Here is a 22,773-nt window from a genome sequence, read left to right on the forward strand (position 1 = left end):
TGGTTTTGAAGCTGAATAATGCAAACACGCGTGTTCTGTGCCATCCTGTGAGTCCAGGCCTACACGTACCCAAGAGTGACAACAGCACGTCTGAGAGGGACGGAGCAGGAGAGCAGAGATGGAACTTACACCAAAAGGGACAGAGCAAGAGAGCAGAGATGGAACTTACACCAACTTTCTCATCTATGAGATGTCTAGCGAGCTCGATTTGCTGGGGGACCCCTCTGATTGTGAATATTCGTACGCCAGGATCTGTGTTCGGGGGTGGGTTTCTCTGCAGCTCCACGTGCGCTCCCGACTGCTGGTTTATGCTTTTGATGTTCTCGCCACCTGAGAAGAAAGCCAAGACATAAGGAGGGATATTCAGCATCTCTTGCCATAAAACCATATCAAAGTCAGGTCCTGGGAATGGGTTACAGTTTCAGCTACCTTCTGTGTGCCTCGGGAGAGGTGGGCTGAGGATGGCAACAGCAAAAGAAACCACAGTACGTGAGCTCATGCTGCTCCTTTAATCTACCTCACAAACATAACCTGAAACCTTGAGCTACTGTAAGAGTTTTCGGGGTCAAGGATGATGCTGCTTAAAGAACACACAAGCCCCGCTATGTGCCCACTGCCAGGCTCCCAACAAGCTGCAGCATGACTGGGATACGCTTTGATAAAACAGATGCAAAACCTGCACTGACTGAATTCTGTTGTTCTTGCACAGCTGTTCAAATCCTCCAAGAAATGAAGGTCACCTGCAATCTAAACATGCTGGCTTTTCTTCTTTTTTTCCATCACTAAGGCAAAAAGCCACCAGCCACATAACAAAGCTCAAGCCTTCTCCCAAACATGTGCTGTTTGATAAACCCATCAGGTTTATTGCCTTAAAGCAGCCTCTGCTTACAAGGCTTCCTATTCACCCTGCAGCCACACATCCCTCCACAGCCATGGCAGCACACGATTCCAGGCTGTCTCCTGCTATTTCAGAGTTAGCTGTGCATGCAGTGAACATGTCTGGCTCGTTTGCCATCTGGATGCACAAGAGCACAGGAGTGCTTCCAGCAGGATGCAGCAGGGCCAGTCAAAGTGGATCTGATTTCCTCAAGACCTGCTAGGTCCCGGTCTCTTCATGAAATTTGCTTAACAAAAGCCTCAGCCAATGTTACAATGGTTCAATTCTTCTTTTGGAAGCTCACACAACTTACAGACCAGCTCCACTCAACTGGAGAAATTAAAGGGTGTGGGGAAGGAAGGGGTTTTACAACTTTTAAATTAAAACCAAAAAATCACCAGCTCAAAGGATAGACAGCAAGCAGGACAGAGAGCAAAGGAAATGAACCAGAGATTCTTGTTTGGTTTTCATTAAAAAGAATCTCCAAAAATAAACGCATCAATTTTGCTCACATTTCCATCTCTATACATCCAGCACAACTTCAAAACAAACTGTGGATGTTGCAGACACTTGTTCATTTCATTGTAATGGACTCATGACCTTTTTAACATTTTAAAGCCTTCTTGGGGAAGGGAGGAGGAAAAGTTGCCAAAGGGCAATTAACTCTTTCTAAATGAATTTTTGAAGATGCATTTAACAAAAGATAATCATGTCACATCCCTGGGCAGACAACAGGGATTGTACTGTGCAGCCAAAAGCCAACCCACTTACTTTCAGTCAAGCATGGGAAAGGAGTAAGATGAAGTTTCAAAACCAAGGGGTTTTTTTTGTGTCATGCTTTTGTCTGATGCAGATTTGTTCGAAGCTCTGGTTTTTACATATCGAGGTGAGATCTGAATCAACAGCCATTTCATCTGCTTAGTGAAAACAGAGGACCCTTTCAGGCAACACAATTTGAAGGAATGGCACAACTTCTTTACAGAGACACAACCAGAGGTTGCTACTTGCACTGCAGACTAGTTTCTCCTTCCAAAAGGGGATTAAAAATCGAAGCATTCTCAAACTGGAAGCAAGGAGAATACAGATTTCAAATCATTGCCCCATTTAGCATTCAGCACCAAGCCTGTGGTTGTTAGGCCTGCTTCTACAGCAGGTCCCTCCTACCCCACACGGCAGAATTAAGTCAGCTGCCTCTCCAGGTTTGGTGGGAGACTGCAAGCTCCTACCCCCACACCAGAAGGACTCAGTGCCCTTGTCCTCTTCACCCTGCAGCCTGGTACATGTCAAAGTGCTCCCTCCCACCCAAGCTACCCCAACCCAGCCTCCAGAGCATGCAAATGCCGTGACGCAGCCGCCGGTGCCGGAAGGAGTTCTCTTCCCCACGGTGAGGTGACCCGCTCAGCACATGGTGGCTGTCTATAGAGCATTCATCCCGCTCCATTCTTCCACCTGATGGGGGGCAGGAGCGATCCAGGAGTGGCCTCCCGGCTGGACGTGAAATCCTAAAGCAATTAATCAAACCTGCTCAAAGGCCGCGCTGACAAGAGCCAGGCCGGCCGCGGTATCTGTCAGGATTGCCGTATTTATCATGGAAATCCAGGGGGGCCCAGGGAGGCGGCGGCTGTTTCCAAGCACCACCAAACACAGACAGAGTTTGACATGTGTATGGCGCTCGCCTCCACCCTTCCTCAGGGCCTTTGGGAAAGAAAAGCTGCACCTACCCACCCTCTAGAGGAAAAAGCCACGCGCAGGATCCGCAGGGAGCCCCACCGGCTCCTAAAAGCTCATGCTCCCAAGCTGCGATGTCCACAAGAAAAGGGCACTAGATCTTCAATCACGTATGCTGCAGAAATTGAGCTGAGAAACTTCCCAGCCTCCCTCTTTTTCCTGCTTCTTGAGTGGTCATGAGAAGCTGCGAGCACAGCAGCAGTTACCAGGTCAGATCACACACACCACATCTGGGTGCCCAAGGCACTTGGGTCAGCACCCTTTGCTTGGGTGCTGATCTCGAGACCAAGCTGATGGCCCAGAGGCCTCAGCCAAATTTTACAGGGAAGGCCAACAGCCCCATCCTGTATCACAGCAAGGAAAAACACCCAACAGCTGGAAACTGCTCAGAAACTGTCAGGGAGAGCAAAGGTTTTGTAACTGGTCACTGTTAAGAAAACCCCACTAAGATCCCCTCTGCCCTGCAGTGTCCCATGAGGGGGAGGAAATAACAAGAACTGCCTGTCTTGAATCAGTGTGTGGAGAGTGTAGCACATCCATGCTGGTCCAGACCCCAAAAGGCAATGCTACAGCCATCACTCACTTGACAAAAGTGAAGGCTGCAACAGCCTAAGAGCACAGGCACTGTGAGAACACCGATTACAAGGTGGTATTACAATGCTACAGCACTCAAATCACCATACAACTAGTAATTAGTCACTCCAGAAAGCTTCTGATCTGGCCAAGTAAGAATCCCGATTTTGCTGTTGTGGAAACAAAGGTAAAAAGCCACCCTTCACCCCCCAGTGAGGCTGTGCCAGGCCCTGCACTTGAATGCTGGGACATTCACTCCACTACCTGCATTTATCTTTTCAGCACACAGTGCTCTCTGTAGTCACAAATGCTCCACTTCAGTGCACTGCTGAACAACAAGTGACCTTTTCTGATCCTTTATTAAAGATGACTAATGGATACAGCAATAAAGTTTCATTATAATTTGATTTTTCTGTACATGTAAGTCTCACTCGTGGGCTTAAAATTTACTTTGCTTGATCTTTTGGCCAACTGGACTGTTCAGTGAGGACAAGCATAATCATTGCAATTTCTGCATAATGGGGAAAGCAGGTGGTTTTTCATACTGAAATAAGTTTTCAGGTTTGTGAACAGGCTTGTGGCAAAAAACAACATCTGAAAACAATTGCAGATGCAGGGCTGACCTGCCCGTGTCCCTGGGCAGGAGGTCAGGGTGCTGTGGGGACAGGCACATGGCAGGGAACAGCAGGGATGTGCAGCAGGGAAAGAGGCCACAACAAGTCTCACCACAAGCTCCCTCCTGCCCGGAACACTCAAAGCCACTGAAACTTGGCCCAATGCCCTCAGGTCTCTGCCTCCTTTTCTGCTGTAGCTTATCTATTCCTTGTCTATTCTCTGCTGAGGCTGAAAGCCAACTGTGATTACTTAAATACTGGTCCAGGCATATGTCATTCATTCTGAAATAAGCAGATAGAAAAATGAAGCACCACCTTTGATAGGTCAGTGCATTAGCTCAGACACATCGCAGCAGTTCAGAGCTAGAGAGCTTGTCTGCTCCCGGCTCTACCCAAAGTCCTGCCACAGCCCCACGAGCAGCTCCTGCTCTCTGACAAACTGAGTCTGCTGCTGATGCTCAGTTTCATAACCATCATGGGGTTGTCCTGGTTGAGAGGATGACTCCTCATCAATCTCCTTAGCATGGAGAGATCCCCACTGGCCAGGCAGCCAAGGGGCCTCCATGGCAGTGAACATACTCAGCCAAGTGGCACAAGGTGCACCAGGCTGCTGTGCCAGGTCAGGTTCCAGCACAGAGGCAGACAAATCCTCCTACTTCCTTCATCACACACTTCAGGTACATGGTTGGAAGCACCTACTGTTATTACCACACTCAGAGACCTTCCATTTCCTCACACAGCACTCACAGAAATCCAGCACGATGAAATGACTGTTCTGCTTGTCCCCGATACACCGTCCTTCAAACGAATTCTCTGTAAAAAGAATCCACAAACGAACCTGCCTTTTCTCGGCCAGCTGCTTGTTATAACAAGCTTATTTGACAGCTCTGCATTAAGAGCCTCTCTTACAGCTTGTGAACAAGGGCCTGGAGAGTACAATTATGAGTGAGAACACTACAAAGAAAACAACCACAAGTGCTTTCAGCTTATTCCTATGCTGCATTCACCGGGCATTAAACACCTACAATCACAGAAAACCCCAAAGTTCACTGTAAAGCAGCAAGAACATGACCATCCTGAGATAGGAGGATTGCAAGCTGTGATATTTGGAGTCACCAAACCCACCTTTGCCTATAACAAGGCCACACTTGTCAGCTGGAACAGTGTAGGTGATTTCCTGCATGCCCCCAGGTGTTCCAACACTCCAGTCTCCACGGCCACGACCTCTTCCTCGGGCAACAGCCAAGCTTCCAAAGCCATCTCGTTCCTTAGAAGGCAAAACATGTGTATCAGTATTTTTGTGCTGGCCCCAATGCACATTAAAAACAAAATAAAGCAAGGTAAGTTAAACTGCCTCATAATCAATGGCATTGAATTGAGATATTCCTGAACCTCAGTTTCATATTCAAGGTTTTGAAGTAATGTAGGTTACAGCTGCCTTCCTGATTCAGGAAGATATTTGTATTTTTAAATGCATGCCTTTACATCTGCTGAAATAAACCTATAAATAAGCATCTAAAGGACTAAAGAACTTTCAGTTTGTGATGGGGGCTCTCTTTAGAGCAAACAATGTATCTTGGCACTGACAGACAGGAAAGTTGCTTTCAAACCCTTTCAAGTGTCCTCCTGCTGGAATTATTCAGCAGAAATGCACATTTTCCAAAACGTCCAAAGGAAGCTTTTAAGTTCAAAGACACCCAAAATAGGTATGTCCTTTAACTAAGTGATTTCTCCAAATGCCATGGGCAGTCAGAGGCTACCACATTTAAGTAAATTATTACAGCAAATTATGAAATCAAGTTTTCAAACCAGGTATTGGGGCAAGAAGAGATATCAAGATGGACAAATTATGGACCTCATTGGACAAATTACATTCAGGTTTCTGAAACGGCCTAAAGTTTTCATTTCTCATACTACAAAGGGAATATACAACCTCCTTCCAGAGCCTGCCCTAGTACTTCAGCTTTGTACTTCCTGCTCTTGTGTAATGCAGTATGTTGGTGTGTCTTAAGAGCACAGTGACACAATGCCTGAGCACTCATCACCTTCCTGTGCCTCCACCAGACCAGAGGACTGGAGTCTGAAGAAGAGGCACCACTGAGCGCTGGCAATGCTCTGCTGTCTAAGCAGAGCCTCCAGTCACTGATGCTGATGGACTCCATTCCATCACATCACTGTTTCCAAACAACAACAACTAAAGAGCAGACAGATGTGGAGCTGTAATGAGGCCTCATAGGCCTGGGAATAGAAGACCTTCCCACAGCTCAGTTAGTTGACATTACATTAAAAGAACTTCCACCATAAACAAACAAACCTCAAATCTAGCAGCTCTGGGCAGCAGCATGTGTGGCCTACCAGGGGAAAATTGAACACTGCTGCTTTTCAGAAGATGGCTCCATCCCTCCATCCAGCTGCCTGCATGCAGCCTGCATTCCCAAAAAGCACTTCCAGAACCCACCTGTGCCGTGAGGATGAGCTCACTGATGATGTGTGCTGCGTGCTGACACCGATCGGGGAGGCCCATGACCTGTGCGACTCTTTCAGAGCTAATCCCATCATCTGTGGAGAGAGGTGGCAAAGACTAAATTAAAAGCAGAAAACATCCACTCGCCAACAAGAGCTTCCTTCCAGCACCGCCACTGCTGGCAGCGTTTTCACACCACAGAACTATCCCAGGAGCTACCGCTTCCCTCCACCTTCAGCCCCTCTTCCCTGGACTGAAAGAAGGCAAAACCCAGCCCACACTGCAGAGGGAATGACACTCAAAAGGAAACACTTTCAAATGTCAAAAATCCATGAAAGAGATTGATATAATTTTAAGAGGAAAAAGGCAGCTTTGATAGGTGATCAGACAGCCAAGGACCCAGAGAAAGTTACTCAGAATTAATCAACTCCTGATCCCCAAAGGCTTTAATGTCCTGAAGGAGAATTCTTTAACAGGAAATAAAAGATTTCTGTTATTTTATTTATCTGTAATTACCACTCAAGACATGACTGTTGTGACATCTAATATTTGCAAATGAGCTGTATATAATCTTACTCTCTGAAAACCAGGAAGTGCATGAGGAGGCAGCACATCATATTTAAATGGGTTTCAGAAAGAGACACAATGCACCTGTAAATGAGGAAAGCCTGGCTGCTGGAACCCAAAAGTGGAACACTGGTCAGAAAGCAACGGCTCTCCATCCTCACACAAACCTGGTTTAAATTGAATCCTAACTCCAGCATCATTCTGAATCTTTTTGATCATTTCTCCATTTCTTCCTATCACAATTCCAACAGCAAACCTGGGCACAGAGACCTGATGGGAAAGGCAAAGGAGTATGAAAGTGCAGAGAACTAGACTGAATGACTCTGATTTTACAAGGAGATGCTCTTAACGTTGAGGACGGGCCATGTTAGGCAGCTCCAGGCTATAGAACAGCATTGTTTGAGAAAAACAAACAAGTGGCCACAAATTCCTTCCCCACTAAATGAACTCTGCACTACAAGAATGCAGCTTAAAAAAGACAATTATAAAGTGCCATCTGGGAGTCCAGGAGAACTCCTCCTCTTTGCAGAGCCAGACTCAATTCTTCTGGCAAAAGAACACAATGCATTTAAAAAGCAGCTTACAGGTTACAAGTGCAATTGGATGACTCCCCCCACTACCCATCCCACAGGGAGGTTAGCAGAGTACTGTGAAGGAAACGTACCTCTATGCTGCCTCCTCCCATTCTAGCACTGAAATCACTGCGTACGCCTCGGAAGTCTGCCTGATCTTTCTCTCGGATGATCTCCAGTACCATTTCCCTCGCTTGCTACATGGGGAAAGAAGTTACAGTTAGCTTCAAATTATTCTGCTTGCCCTCCTGGTGTTAGGGCCTCAACAGCGGGTAACGCTCAGGCTTCAGGCAGAGGGATCTCCACCTGCTGAACGCAAACAGCGGTCTGATTTAGGATTTCTTTTACCACAGCCTGTTCTTGATGGCATCTTCCATGTCTGCCAAAACCTGCCAGGTGCACAAGGTGGCAGTTTCTCGGGTGCAATTGCTTCCTCCAGTCTTTCAAAAAGGCCCTTTAACTTTTAAAATATCTTTTCTTTTTTTTTTTTGGAATTAAAGGAAGTGAAGACCCTTCCCTACTGGATAGAACTGAAATCAATACAGTAAGGTAGAAGCTGTTGGTAGCATGGCAGAGATCATGTCCACTAAGAGCTACAGAGCACATACCAAGGAGGTGCTGGGCAGCACTGAGCTTACTGCCTCTCAGAAGTTAAGCCCAAGTCTGCAGCAATCCAGCAAGACATTTTCTGAGACAAATGAATATTTCTCCTACCTACTGGCAGCACTCAAGGCCATGCACAAGCCTACACGTAGCCCAGCTAGTGAAAGTATACCCTGGAAATTAGCCAACAGTAGTCACCAACAAAATAAAAAAAGCCTACATGGCAAACCCAAGCATTTTTTTCTCTCTACTACCAGTCAAGTTTTTGGTTCTATTTCCAAGCTTGAGGGTGGTGGTAAATCTCTCTCCTTTCATTTTTACATATTTTCCATGTCCTCAAGGTATTTTTAATGGAAAGAAACAACTCAAAGACATTTCAGAGATGCCAAGACAGAAATAAGGGTGATGGAGAGATTTCATGGGGATTTGAGGGAGTTAAGAGCAGCATCCACAGAATCCCACCAAACCCAAGGATTCATCACACTTCTTAAAACGCTTCCTAAGTGTGCTCAGCTTTAAGTGCCTCAAAGATCTTCCAGCCTGTGCAGTCTCCATATTTCCTTGAATGGAAGACGTGACAACAGCAAATCTTGCAAGGCAGAAGCCACCTGGGAAGTGGCAGCACTGAGAGTATGATTTGGTTAGAAGTAGCCAGACTGTCATTAAACTCCTTTTGCACAGCTATACCTCCACAGTAAAAATTGGGGGGGGCGAACCCTAACTCTAAAACTTGCAATAAGAGTTTTTTGAAAAATACAACCCAAACACTATCCCTGAGCAACATCAGCTGTTGCAGCAATTTATGATTAGGGAGTGTTCTGGTTTGGTCAAATTTAGAGATATACCCTCTGAGAGAAGGCACAACCACCCCTCCCCCACCAGGTTCAGGAAAAATAAATTTTCCTCGAAGGAAAGTAAGAGATAAAAACTATTTATTTAACAAACACACGGGAAAAGGAAAATAATGCTAAATAATAAAATCTTTTGCTGTGAAGAAAAAACCTGGGAAAGTGTTCAAGTCCTCCCTTTGGTCTCCTCGGAGCTGGGGCTTGGCCCAGGGCCAGGCCCTCTGTGCCCGGTGGAAAGTCCTCCCGATGTGTTCTGATATTGAAACAATCCACAGAAAAAGGGAAAAAATCCGAAATTCCAGGGAAGGAAAAAAAGTTCAACTCTCAGTCTCTCTCTGGAGGAAAAGAAACTGAACAACTGGCTGAAAGCTGGCTGGAAAAAAAAGTTGCTATCTCTGTGTGACCCTGAACAAGCTGCAACCTGCTTTGAAAAAGTTTTGCTCAGTTTTTCCTTCCTCCTCTCAGGCTCAGTTTAAAGGCATAGAAAGGGACAAGAATTAATTTCTGGGCATAGGGCAGCGATGTGGGATACACATCATAAAGTCACCCCAAGACAGGGAGATCGTATGAAACAGAACTACTTTTATTGGAGACAGGAATGCTAAGCTAGATTTAATACTTAGCAAGGTATGAAAGGCACTTGCTGAGAAGTGGAACATGCCATGGCTGAACTTCAATGCTCGAATTCAGGCGCTCCCATCACGCTGCAATCCCCCAGTCTCCAGCTGATGGGGGCTTTTCTCCGAACTGCAGGTTCATCCACATCTGCAGAACCCTGACACAAGGAGACTGAGGTACCAATATTAAGCAAACCCCTTGGTTTCAGGAGTTGTTGTGGGATTGGTTTTTAATTACCTGCGTCGATTGGCTGTCTGAGGTAGTTTTGTGAAAGGTTCCCTGTCTCAGATGTGTGATTCAGTCAGTCACTAAGAACCCATTTGCTCGAGTGACACAGAGCTCTCATTTTTTGCCACACAGGCTGGAAAGCATTTCAAAGCTACTTTCTCCAAACCCTCCTCATCATCTCTACTCCTACCCATGTGCAATATTTATGTGGAGTGACAGCTCCTAAGTTATGCTGTAAAACAAACTACTCTGGTGTTTTAACTTGCTCTACTCAACCTTACAGAACAAACAAAACCGGGAAAGATTATTACATTTACAGTCAGATTTGACTCCATTAGATGCTCACAAATACACTCAGGTTTAAATTTCTCCTCAGTTCTCTTGGGAAACCACTTTGCTTTTGTTACATACCTGTACTTTAAATGCATCTCCAGTAATTCGGAGAGGTTTATCTGCTCCAGTAGGCAAAGGACCATCTTGGATCATAATCATTTTCACACCTGTTCGCTCCTGAAGAAAAAGCACAGAGCACTTTTCTAAGCAGAGTCCCTAAAACAAGGGACTGTATTTTGGACACTAAACATTATGAAGGTCAAACCAGCACCGTTACAGAATGCACAAATTCAGGAACAGTCCTAGAGTGTAAAGGACTGCCAGAAATTGTGCTGCTCCTGAGGTTCTCAAATAGCTGAAATCCTTGCAAGGAAAACCCTCTCCACCTTGACAACTGACTTTCCAGCCCTTTCCAAAATCTGTAGCTGTCTGCACATAACAGTTATTAAGTGACCAGCCTCCAAACTAGGTGACAGAGGTCTAATCAGGGCACTCAGAACTCCTCCATTTTTAACCTAGATGTTTTGCTAAAACCCTCTATTCTTTAAAAACTTGTACCAGATGGAGGAATAAAGAACGTCCAGGAACACAGTTTATACATAACACAACACTTAATTAGAAAGGGGTGGGATGAGAAAAGAAGATGACACATGGCAGCTTTACCACAGATCAGCAACAAAAGAGAAGCAGAGCACTCTACAACAGCATGGCTGGCATTAAAAATACTGCAGAGCAGAGCAGACGTGGCCCTTCCTTGGCTACAGGGATCCCCTCCTGAACAGCACACACCAAGTGTTGTTATCTACAGCACATGGGTTTCTGTCACTGTTCTGGCAAAACTCCACTACTTGTGTAGCTGGGGCCACACTGATTTTGTAACACAAGATTGGATTTGAGTCCAATCTCCAAAGGCAGAAGAGTAGTCCCTGCTGGAGAAGGTTAGAGCATTCAAGGCTCTCCACTTCAGCCTGTTCCAGTGGATCTAGAGAAGCTGCAGTAGGGAAGAGAGCCCTAAAGGAAATGCATCTTGCGCACCTGCAACTGTTTTATTGTTTCACCTCCTTTGCCGATGACTAGACCCACTTTGGATGCCGGGATCAAAATCTCCTGAATGGTACTGTTGCCATCAACATCGTTGTGAAAACCAGGTCCATTCCGACAGCGATCTACAATCTGCCCCAGTAGCCGTTTTGCTTGTCTTTGGAAAAGAATCGAGGGAAACAACCATTAGACAACATTGCTCCACGTGACCAAGAGACCAGGAACCATCGGAATGGAAAGCAATCGGGGAGAGGAGAAGTGGAAAGATGGAGGAAACCATAGTCAGCACAATGTTTGCCTTTTTTTTTTTTTAACTCTTTGATGTCTATTTTCCCCTATCATGATTACTTATAAGCAGTTTGATTTTTGAAAGGGGAAGAGAAAAGGAAGAGCAGCAGCATGCTCTGACCTCTTGGGAAGTTAAGGACAATAGTTGAACTACATTTGGGGTGCTTACTTTGAATGAAGATGCTCTAGGTTTTAACTTTTCTAGCACATATACAATAATAAAACTCAATCTCTGTTCTCCTTCTTGGTCAAGACAAAAAAACACACACTGCTCTGATACTAACACAGCCCATGGATTAACCATTCTCTGGTCAGTCACAGGCAACTGCTTTGCTCTTCTCTACCTGCTCTTACCAGCAGCACCAGAACACTGTCCTAACACAGCCTCTGCTCCAAGCAGTAGGTGCTGAAGCTACACCGCGAAGCGAGGCAGGGATACTGCAGCAGCCACCAGTGAAAGACTGGGTTCTTCTACTCCTGGTGAGAAGAGACACACAAAGAAGCATTTGGGAGATTAAAGATCCCTTCTCTAAAATCTTTAGCATGTCAGAGGTAACTGACAGGGTTTCCCTTCATCTTGAAGACTCCTATACCAGCACATCCCATTCCTGCCCTTGTCCCACAACCCTTCTGAAAGCAGAAGAAATTCACTGGTTCCCTGCTCAGCCTAATGCAGCATCTTCCCCTCTCTCCACTTCACACCATCAGGCACCTTAAGGACAACTGACTTCTCTCTAGAGATTTGAAGAACCAGTACAAAGTCATCCCTTGAAGCAGACATTCCCCCAAGGCAGCTCAGGGGGTGGTGCTCTGAAGCTGCACTCAGAGCAGAACACTGCTTGCCCTTGACTTTCTCACAACAAAAGGGAAAAGGTGGAATTTATGGAAGCTTGCTTCAAATATTCTGGAAAAGTTTTAAAAGGTTTTATTCATCTACCTTCATATTTGGTGCAAAGTTCTTTTAGTGACAGTATAGAGACCACAACAGTTAATACACAACATATTTCAGATGAGAAGGGGTCACTCAGAAATTAAGCCTATTAGTTTGTCACTGGATATAACTAATGAAAACATTTCTCACAAAACCCTTCTCAAAGAAGTCTGACATCTAAAATGGTTTCCTGACTTATTTTTCTACAAGTAGCCTAAACAGTTCAAACAACCAATTTGTCAAGAATTTGACCACAAAAGTAAATTAAATTTCACTTAATTCCATGTCCATGTTCTGTTTCACAAACTGAACAGTGTCACTTTTAAAATTTACTCATATTTTATTTAAAGACAGCCTTGGACACGAGTACATTTAACTGCTTATTTCAGAACCACAAAGTCTTAACTACACCTCTCCCCCATTTTCCCCCAACTGATCTCATGAGGCATCCCAGCTTTTTACTATTTTGCTCTTGTTCTTAAATATCCTTTGCTAAAGGGAGAAAGCCACTTCAATATCAGCAAGAATACACTGCCTGCCCTATAATGTGAGTTTGCCAATTGTATTTATTCTGGCTCACTGCTTGCAGTATTATGGTAGAATAAGGAGATTTAAGTACCCTTAGATCTCTTTAGGAATGGAAGAATGATGAGTGTCTTCTCTTTAGAGAGACAGTCTTTGCACCCATGTATTTTCAAATGCAACTCAAAGATTTCCAGATGGATTTTAAAAAACCCACCTACCCAAAGGCTGGGGAGAGAAAGAGCAGCTCCATATGTTAAGTGTGTTCCTGTAAGCCTGAGGATCCTGGATCCAGTTCCAGCAGGAGGTCCTCAACTGGTTTGTGAGAGTCTCAAACTCAGCTCCTGGGAAGGGGGAGGGAGGAAACACTGTCCCTAAAGTTTCTATAGGTCTAAAGATAGAAATCCCTGCTGGCTGGCCACGTGTCTCTACCATGCAAGGAGCAGAATCAAGACTTGGGTTCAGTCCTTTGCTTCTTGTTGGCAGCGATGCAGAGACAAGCACCCAGTGGGCCTCATGCTGCTCTGCAACAACACCAACACCTCCAGGGTATCCTGGAGTGGCACCCACAGGCTTTAGAGGCCTCATGCAGCCCTTCTTCAGCTGGAAGGATGCTCATCTCAATAGGAGTAGGGAAGCGAAGGGGAGAAGAGAAGTGCCCTTCAACAGCTTAGCTCAGTATCCTGGAAAGCTGCAGTTACAAAACTGCATCCTAGGTGCCCTAAGAGCAACCTCACCCTGCGGAGGGGAATTCCAAGGAAATTTCTGCAGAGGATTCAAACTGCAAGTGGAAAAAAAGCCTTTGAGGTGCACAGTTTAAAGCATCAGACCAAGAGGTTCTATGCTCCAGAGACCCTCAAGTTTCTCTAGGCCAACATTTGCTGGTGTGGCTAATAACCAAGTAGCACCACTGACAGAGCACAGCATTAGGGAGAAGAGAAAGAAGGAAAAAGGAGAGAAACTAAATCAGAACTCACTCAATGCTCTCTGGTGTCCCAGTGAGTACACAGGGCCTCTCGGGCATCCCACCACTGTCTGTAAAGGAAACAAGAAGAAAACTTGTGATACATGGAATTAAAAATGTGGCAGCTATTTCAGTGACCATGAAGCACCAATGGAAGCACCACCCACCTGCACACAGCATGCTAAAGAATTCAAAGACATCCAGGATCAACATATTTTAAATTATTTACTGGATGTCTGCATTCTTTTAAAGCCTTCCCCACCAATTAAAGGGAGGGGTAAAAACTCAGATAACGTTGATCAACAGTTCCCTGTACAGCACTGCAGCCCAGTCTTCCCCAAAGCAAACTGGCACCAATGATCCCATTTGGATGAATGGTCTCATTTTTATGATGCAAAGCAAGCTGTATGGAGAGCTGTTGCCAACCCTCCTGAAATGTCTTCTGCCAGGAGCTGGAGCTGATCAAGCCAGTCAGATGCAAACCACAGAGCTGAGCAAAGTGAGAAAACTCAACAGCTTCAGGTCCAAGCACAACACAGATTGCCCATTTGCTCTGCAACCATCTGTTGGTTAAAGCCAGTTCCCTCAATGTTCCATTCCCCAAACCACCTGACAGACCTGTTTTCTACCCTGGTTGGGAGGTGGGTCCAACAACAGCTCTCCCATGCCTGTCTGTATCCATGTTAATGGTGATAACACACTGTGAGCATGGGAATTGCCTGATCTAATGGACACAACACCCTTTGACATTAAAACCTGTTCACCCACCACACAAAGAGAGTCTTACCTGGAGCAATTTGAATTTTGCAGCCAGACTCTATCTGAATCCGTGAGATCTGTTCTCCTCCCCTGCCGATTACTGAAATGAGTTCAACAAGCATCAGAACAAACTGTTTTTCCTGGAAACTGCAGAGCACCTTCCCCCTTTTACTTTGGTGCAGCTGTCTATAAAGGAACAGTTTGACTCCACGATTGCAGAAGAGGCATCCAAATTTATCATAGCAGAAAAACACTAAAATACTGCGGAAAGTTGTTCTATTTGCTTAGAAAAACAAAACAAAAAAGCCTGTCTCGCACTAGAATGGAAAGAAATAAGTATGAAAGAAATAAGGCACTAGTCTGGGTGATGCTGGGAGAGTAATTTAAGTATACCTTGTTCAGCCTGAACCAATAAACCAGTTATTTTGGGTACTAAAAAAGGCAAAGACTTGTTTCTTTATAATTCCTATTTTACTGCCATTTTTGAATGGACATGCTATTTGGCTGTCTGCACTCAGACAGAGCCACATCCTGAAATGCTCTATCAACCCCCAGTGAACACAAATATCTATCTCCCTTAACTCTCAGAGTTGATACATCACTGTTTCACAACAAGACATGCAGAGCACAGACCACACCAATTACCATTTCTACCCTTCCCAGACTGCAAAAACAGCAAAGCTGTAAAGCCAAACAGGTATTCCTGGCTCAGGGTGCTCCCAAAGAAGCATCTCAGCTGTGGGGTGGCATCCCCCTGTATCTGAACCGGGGTGAGATTTAACACAGAGGTGATGCCTGCAAGCTCCCCTCTCCCAGGGCCAACATCCTCCATGTGTAGCACCAGGACTGGTAAATGAAGAGGTCTGGCAGGAGAGGAGGGAGCCTTTCCTTTGCAGGAATTTGAGTTACAGTCTTACAGTGTCTTTAGAGTCAGAACAAAACTTGGCGCACTATGGGGTAATTACCACGGCCTGTTATTTTCCTCTTTACTTTCCATATATCAAATTGGAAGGGATACACAGAGACCCAGCAGTAGAAGTGTCTATGCAATCACTGCAGTAACACATCAGCAGGAGGTGCCACTGAAAGCAAGAGTAATGATCATTAAGAGGAAGACAGAAATTAGGATCAAGCTTGAAAGAAAACAGTACCAGGAATGCAAATCTAGGAAAAACTCTCGTCTGGTTGCGTTTCCCTGCAGCAAATGTATAGGAAATTTAAAATTCTGTTTAACTTGCCTTTAGTCAACTCATATTTTAACATTTAAATGTTGTTTTCCTTCCTCAACTTCCACAGTTTTGCATACTCAAAGTAAAATGTTACAATGTAGGGAAATAAATTCACTTTTGACTTGAGAAAATCACTAAAATGCCCAGTAACTTGTAGCAGACATTCTTGTTCTTATTACTGGGACATTGAGCTTTTCCATGAAGTTTGCATCTGGATTTTAAACACAGATCCTCTGTTCCCCATGAAGACAGCATTAAACAAGGCTTATCCAAGGCTAATAAGCACAAAAACTTGTGTCAGAATCAACAGCATTCCTGCACAGGAAACACACTGAGAAGCATCAAAACCATCCAAGGTACTTACTAAATCCAACCATTTTATCAGGCACTTTGAACTCTTCTGTTATTACAGCCCTAAAACAAAAAAAAAGGAAGAAAACCCCATCAAATTTTCATTACAAAGAACAATTTGGAAGAAACTACATCCCTGCCATGGAGCCTGGGCTCAAGACAGGGATTCTGCAAACACAAGTAAGAGCACATCACTGTCAAAATCATTTGTTTTGGAAGGGACCTCTCATGGTCACACAATTCCTCCTATGCTGGATCCATGTCCAGTCTACCTCTGGTATCTTGAATGAAGCTGATGGAAAAAGTTCTTTTTGTCATTTTTGCTCCAGACAGATTTAACAAAAAAAAAAAAACAACCAAACCAGTTTCCTTATCATTGAGCCTGGACCTCCCAAGCAGCAGTGTCTATGCTTCCAGATATTCTCCTCCCAGGAGACACCAACCAAAGCCAGTCCTGACATGAACACCCCTTTCTGGCAGTCACAGGTTTGGTGTTTGGGACTCTTTTTTTGCCTGCTTGCCCTTATCATTCTTCTCCTTGGAATTCATAAAAATTGTCTTCGATTATTCTCTGAATTCTTATTATCTCAAGACTTCCATACCTATTGCTCTTTGGACATTTTCAATGCGCCTGCCTCAAAACAGAGCACTCAAAGCAGTTTCCTAAGACCTGACCATAGTCAAATAGAAAGGAATTAACTTGGATTGCTTTTTTATTTAGCTGTTTCTGTTTTGTAGAAAACACAACACCATGAATATGGAATTTGAAAACATGCATTATATACAATTTGTTCAGCAATCTCAAAAGCAATAAAACACCTGCCCAGTAAGTTCAATGCAGGTTTTGTGGTGAGGTATATTAAAATCTTCCCATCTTTTTGCTTAAGATCAGTAAGGGAAGCTATAAAATACACGAGACTTGATTAGCTAAGTTGCAGATAAAGTACACGCACTGCCCACACTTTTCTAGGCTGCTCTAGTCAGACACTAGCTTTAACTTAACCATTAAAAATTTCAGGTTCTACAGCCTTCATGCACATTGTTTGTCCCTTCTGCTGAGGCCCCAAACAGCTGGTTAGGATGGAAATGCACTACTATTCACCTTTGGGCTAACTCAGCTTTAGAAATGTTCTTCCATTCAAAACAACACAGACAACTCCTCAAGATCAGGATTTGAGAAAAACTGAGAATTTTACATTTTTATTGGATGCTGAGACATGCTGGATGACAACTCATACTTGCTTCAGTCTTCCCAAACCATCTTTGACAAAGGTGTCATCCCAGGTCATATTACACCAACAATACTAAATAGTAATAACACCAACAATAACACATGTCTGTTTGATACTTCCACCTTTTGCCAAAACGCCAGACCTTTTTCACTTTTTCTTTCTTGCCCCCTGCCAGGGCAGGGGAAGGAAAAAGAGAGAGAATTTATTTTTTTCAGTCCTGCAGATTTGCAGGGACCAAATCCAACTTTCACATAAACTCCTCTTTTTTTCCATCAGAACAAACAACCCAGGCTGGAGAAAACCCAAGCTGACAGTTTTTCCACATTCTCAACCTCTGACTTCCTAACACTACTACAGATGGTGGATCAATAAACAATTAGAATTGATCAATAAATAATAAAACATAACCCACTGCTTACCTTTGATGTACCAGGGCCCCTAACTGGTTACCTACTGTGGCAGAGAGAGAAAAAAGGGAAAAAAATCAAAGCATTAGCACGGATAAACTAACTTCATCCCTATAGAAAAAGAGTTCTTACCGTTTCATCAAAAAAGAAAGAAAAGCAAAACAGTAATTTAGGTTCAGTGGCTGAAATGAATGCGTTATGTGGTACAAAACAGGAGGGGATTTCTTGATCAACACACACCATAGCCCAGTGTCCAGCTGAACACAGGAGAGGGAATTGATCTGCGTCTCCCCATGCTGAGAGTCATGGGAGAAAATCCTGCCTGCCCAAATCCAAATCCCTGCAACTGACCTCCCCCCTTCCCAAATTAAGCCCAAAGCAGTAAAAAAAAAAAAAGGGAAAAGGCGGGGAGGGAGGAGGAGGGAGAGAAATTCGAAGACCAGTGTGTATTAAAGAATAAAAGCCAAGCAGCCTCAGAGATTCCCTCAGTCCAAGCATCAGACACGGCTGGCACATACTTCTCTCTGTGTCTCTGATCTGTGCTCCATGGAGCCCACTTACACGGAGACCTGTTAAAGGAATAGGGCTGTTAAGTAACCTCGTGGCACCCAAACAGTTTTTCAACCCAACAAAACACATGTTCCTGAACAAATTCCAGGCATTTCTGCCATGTTAGCTGCTGGTCCATCTATGACTACAAGTTATCTCCCTACTGACAACCCTCAGACAGACTTCTGCCCCAACCCCAACAGATTAGATCTTTCTTCCAAATGTTAATAGGGAAAATATCATTAGACCAACTCATGCAAAGTGGGAACACGAGCCCTGCTGGGCTTCCTACTGGACTTTGCCTGCAGCAAACCAGCTAAAAACCAGACCATTTGGTGCTAACAACCAGCTGAAAGATTATATTGCATGCCTGGAGGGCACAGGGAACAAAACAAATGAAACTGGCCAATATGTGAGCTGTGATAATAAAGATGCTGTTTCAAACTACCTTGCAGCAAACTGCACATTCTTTGACCTGAAATAAATTGGCAATCAGCTGGCAGGGATAGAAAGTGGATGCATCCCACGCTCTCTAAATCCGGTAGAAAAATGCATCAAGTTTGTGGCCAAACACTTTACTCAAAGAAAATAGACAAAGAGAGTCAACAGTGTATTTCTGCCGCGTGTCAATACCCCCATAATAGTTCAGGACCAAATATCGACAGTCTATCTGTTTTATTACTTTCCCCAGCTCAGCAATAAGACAACTCCTGCATTATTGACTCCCTTAGATTTGTCTTTGCATATTCTCACCCTGAACATAAAAAGCTCTAATTTGATAACTATGAATATTGCAGTTGAAAAAGGTGGGTGATGTAATGGGGAATATTTGCTCTGGCTGATAAGCTCCTACCACAGAGCTGAGCAAACACAACCAAACTCAGAATCTTGCTCCAAACTGCACTCAGAATATTTCAGCTCCACGCAGTAGGTCTGGTGGTATTGGTGTAGTGTGGGGTTGCCACAGCCAAGGCCACTCATTATCAAGATGCCAGAAAGAGTGGTTTTAACTCTGCAAAGGCTGTATTTAAATCTCCACTTCGCATTTCAATTCACCAGAACAGCTCTCTTAGCAATCTGTTCCACTGCAGCCGCTGCCCACAAATTATGAGACAGATACACATCCTATAATCAACTCCCCAAGTTCACGCAAGGAAGGGAAGAGCCTTCATTTTGTAACACAATCCTACACTTGAAAAAGACAACTTCCGAGGGGAAACCTGTACAAGCACAGGAAGTTAAATTGGTCAAGGAATTAATGCTTTAGATGTAGGTAACAATGTCTCTCCAACCCATTCTGAGTACTATCCAACCAGAGTAAGCTATTCACCCTCACAGGGAGATACCAGCCTTAATGCATGTTTATTATATATTTATTCATGCTAATTAGTATGAAAAAATGATGCCACAATAAGTTATGTGAGAGACCATTCCTTCCACAGTCTACAGGTAACTTCTCGAAAAACTGAGATCAAAAGCAAATGGAGAGAAATGGAAATGATTTACTTCAAGTCAGTTATGATTTCTCTCTGTTTTGGGGGGGGGGAGTGGGGGGAAATGATGTGGCTCCCAGTTCCAACAACCTAAAGGTCCATTCCTTCTCCAACATGCCCATTTTTCTCTGAAAAACAGGGCCTAATAGAGAGGCAGAGCTGGGGCAGCCACAATACCGAAAGCTGATGCACCATCCCACTGTCTCCCTTCACACCAAGGAGGGGGCTGAACTCTGACAAACCACATATGTATTTCCCCCTTTTACATCTATTCAGTACAATTTAACTGTAACTGCAGTCATTTTACTGCAAATAAGGAAAAATACTGAATAAAATCAGCACAATTTCCTATTAATGGCACCTGCTGGTTGATAACTCTTCATTCTGCTTTACGCTTCACCTTAACTGAATTCTACCTAACAGACACTCAAAACAAATGCGGATTTTTCTTCCGCCCCACAAAACAGAGCAGTGCCTCCCACTAAATTAATGTGCACGATGGGAATATACAATCTCTTCAGGAATATCTTCATGGCTAGAATAAAATCAGAGCAACACATCTCCTGGAGAGCAGTGGAACAGGGCTGCTTTTCATACTTTTGAGCCAAAATGGGATCATCATAAATTTTAGAAAGCTGCAAAGATAGTTACCCTAATTCTCCATCGTTAAATATTGCTAGGTTTTTCTTTAATTAAATAGGCAAACTCTAATAATTTTTGTGCCTGACTTCACTGTAAATCTTTGGAGGTTTTTTCCCCTCCCTTAAACCACCTTTTTTAAAAAAGTGGCCATCCATAAAGTTACAATTTTGAACAGTGGTATTTTGTGTATTAAACTAAATCTTTTGCCAAGAGATCTGGACTTTTGCCCTGGTCCTACTGCTGCTGCAGATGTGTCAAAGAGCATCAGTACTGACTTTCTTCAGCAGTAAGACAGGAATAAAATTCCCTTCTGCCCACCACTATTTTCACTGAAAACATGCTGGAAGAAAAGAATAAAGTACTTTGTACAGCAGGATCACGTCGTGTTTGAGCCCCTTGGTTCTACTACAACCAAGTTTTATTACACCAGAGCGGGTTGTCTTCAGATCTGGATGTACCACAGGAGCTTGGGGAGAAGAGTGGAATGAAAGGGTGTGAGGCTTCTCCAAGGTCTCTCACCTTTGTTTTCCCAGACTCAAAGGATGCCCCAGCCTTCAGCTGCCATGCTGCTGCTTAATCCTATGGATCTAACAGGACGCTCCTTTAAAGCAGCCCAAAGCAGGGCAAACAAAGGGTAACGTTCTGTCCATCAGTCTCTTTGCAGCAGACTAGATCCCTGCTTCCTTTGAACAAAAGGAGGCTGCTTCTTTAAAGGTTATTTAGCATTAAACCAACTTATTAATCTGTGCTGGTAATTAGAGGGACCTATTAATTAGAATGGAGGCCAGAGGCAGCAGTTGGCCCTTTACAGGAGGGCTGGGGTGTGTCCTCAGCAGCAGCCACAGGCAAAGTGCCACCAGGTCTCTCTGCAGGTCAGACTCACCTGTCCCTACTGCTCACCTTTGCTGAGAAACATTAACCCCTGCAAGTGGCCACAGAAATGCCAGCTGTGACTTCCCGGGAGCAGTACAACTAAACCTGATCTCTTCTCTGCACTACAGCTGTTTGCAAGATTACTTCCAAGTTGTTTCCAGAAAGGGGAAATAAAGAAGCCAGGGAAAAGAGAAATAATCAGTCTCAAGCTCTATCTAACACCAGTGAGCCAGGTTACCAGGGTTGATCCCGCTGCTCCACAGTTCAGATGAGGGTTATGTTAAGGGAAGTGCAGAAGGCACCCACACATCCTGGTTTCCAACACTACGACAAATCTGTTTTTCCTGGAAATGCTTTAAAAGCTGCTGAATTTGTTTGGATCAATGCACTGACACCTGTCTTAAGACCACTTCCTAAGGTGGCATCAGGCAGCCACAGCAGCAGCTGTTTACAAGAACAGACAGGAAGAATTAGATCGTCCTGAAAGACAGACAGTTTTCCTGTCACCTTAAATATTTCCTCTGGAGACAATTTTTTCAGCAGTATTAAGAACAGCATTAATTTCCTAAGAGCTGTATGGGGATAAGGAAGCAGTGAGACCTGCACTCAGCTGTGAGCATGCAGTATACAGGGGTAAATTTCCCACCAGATTTGTTTCCAGCTCATCCAGAGCAGCAGAATGTATCCAAATCCACACACTAACATTTCTAGAGCATGTGTAACAATCACTTCTTGACAACATCTCCAAACTGTGGTTCACAGACAAGCAGAAAATGAGAAAAGTGTGGGCATGCAATCCCAACACCCCTTGTTTGCAGCTAACAGAGAATTAAAAAAATCATCCAAATAGAAGTGCTTTCCTAATTAAAGCGTCCTATTAAAAGCAACTTCCATCTTCCAGATGTTTAAAGCTAAAGCTGCATTATAGACATTTAATTACATGGCAGCAAGAGCAGGTAGCCCAAGACTAAGATATGGATCACACCACAAAGAGATACACAGCAAGAAGCACCCACAGCTTCAGGAGTTGCTCTGCCAGGCTGCAGGTAAAGAACAGCACAGGAGGATTCCACTTGTAGGAGGGAACTCATCACACAGCTGCATCTCAGTACACGACTTATTCATACCATTAGAAACAAAACCCAACATGACCCAAGCTGAAAGAAGTGCTACAACCCTTAGCCCTACCCGGACAATTCCTGCTTCTTTGTCAAATTCCAGCCCTTTAAAATATTACTTCAGTCACTTCTCTTCTCCTCGAAGATCTCACAGATCAGATTTCTGGGAAGGGAGTTGGACAAAGTCATATACAGATGTATATGAGCAACCCAAGGGCAAACACAGCATTGGAGCTCCTTTAAAAACAGTTACAGGCAAGGTCCAGTGCTGAGTACAGGGTGAGCAGAACAACTGCTGATCCAGGAGTCAGGAATAGCCACTCTGAGAGGCTCTCCCAGGAACAATACC

At 44.2% G+C, this 22,773-nt stretch overlaps 1 protein-coding gene across 5 annotated transcripts in view; it reads right to left on the minus strand.

Moving 5' to 3' along the window:
* The window catches only part of FUBP3 (far upstream element binding protein 3), a 40,262-nt gene that overhangs the window by 8,191 nt on the left and 9,298 nt on the right, over positions 1 to 22,773 (minus strand). For 3 of the 5 annotated variants that reach the window (XM_039561613.1, XM_039561610.1, XM_039561614.1), the window contains exons 3-14: positions 18,268 to 18,318; positions 17,762 to 17,795; positions 16,124 to 16,173; positions 14,559 to 14,630; positions 13,785 to 13,842; positions 11,061 to 11,223; positions 10,104 to 10,202; positions 7,488 to 7,592; positions 6,991 to 7,093; positions 6,251 to 6,351; positions 4,918 to 5,059; positions 170 to 330 (exon numbers count right to left, since the gene is read on the minus strand). In XM_039561613.1, the coding sequence (XP_039417547.1) occupies positions 170 to 330; positions 4,918 to 5,059; positions 6,251 to 6,351; positions 6,991 to 7,093; positions 7,488 to 7,592; positions 10,104 to 10,202; positions 11,061 to 11,223; positions 13,785 to 13,842; positions 14,559 to 14,630; positions 16,124 to 16,173; positions 17,762 to 17,795; positions 18,268 to 18,318 (1,139 nt within the window). The remainder of the gene's footprint in view (positions 1 to 169; positions 331 to 4,917; positions 5,060 to 6,250; positions 6,352 to 6,990; positions 7,094 to 7,487; positions 7,593 to 10,103; positions 10,203 to 11,060; positions 11,224 to 13,784; positions 13,843 to 14,558; positions 14,631 to 16,123; positions 16,174 to 17,761; positions 17,796 to 18,267; positions 18,319 to 22,773) is intronic. The other 2 variants (XM_039561611.1, XM_039561612.1) reach the window with 2 other exon arrangements.

This window comes from Corvus cornix, chromosome 17, assembly GCF_000738735.6.
Source record: "Corvus cornix cornix isolate S_Up_H32 chromosome 17, ASM73873v5, whole genome shotgun sequence".
NCBI classification, from domain to species: Eukaryota; Metazoa; Chordata; class Aves; order Passeriformes; family Corvidae; genus Corvus; species Corvus cornix.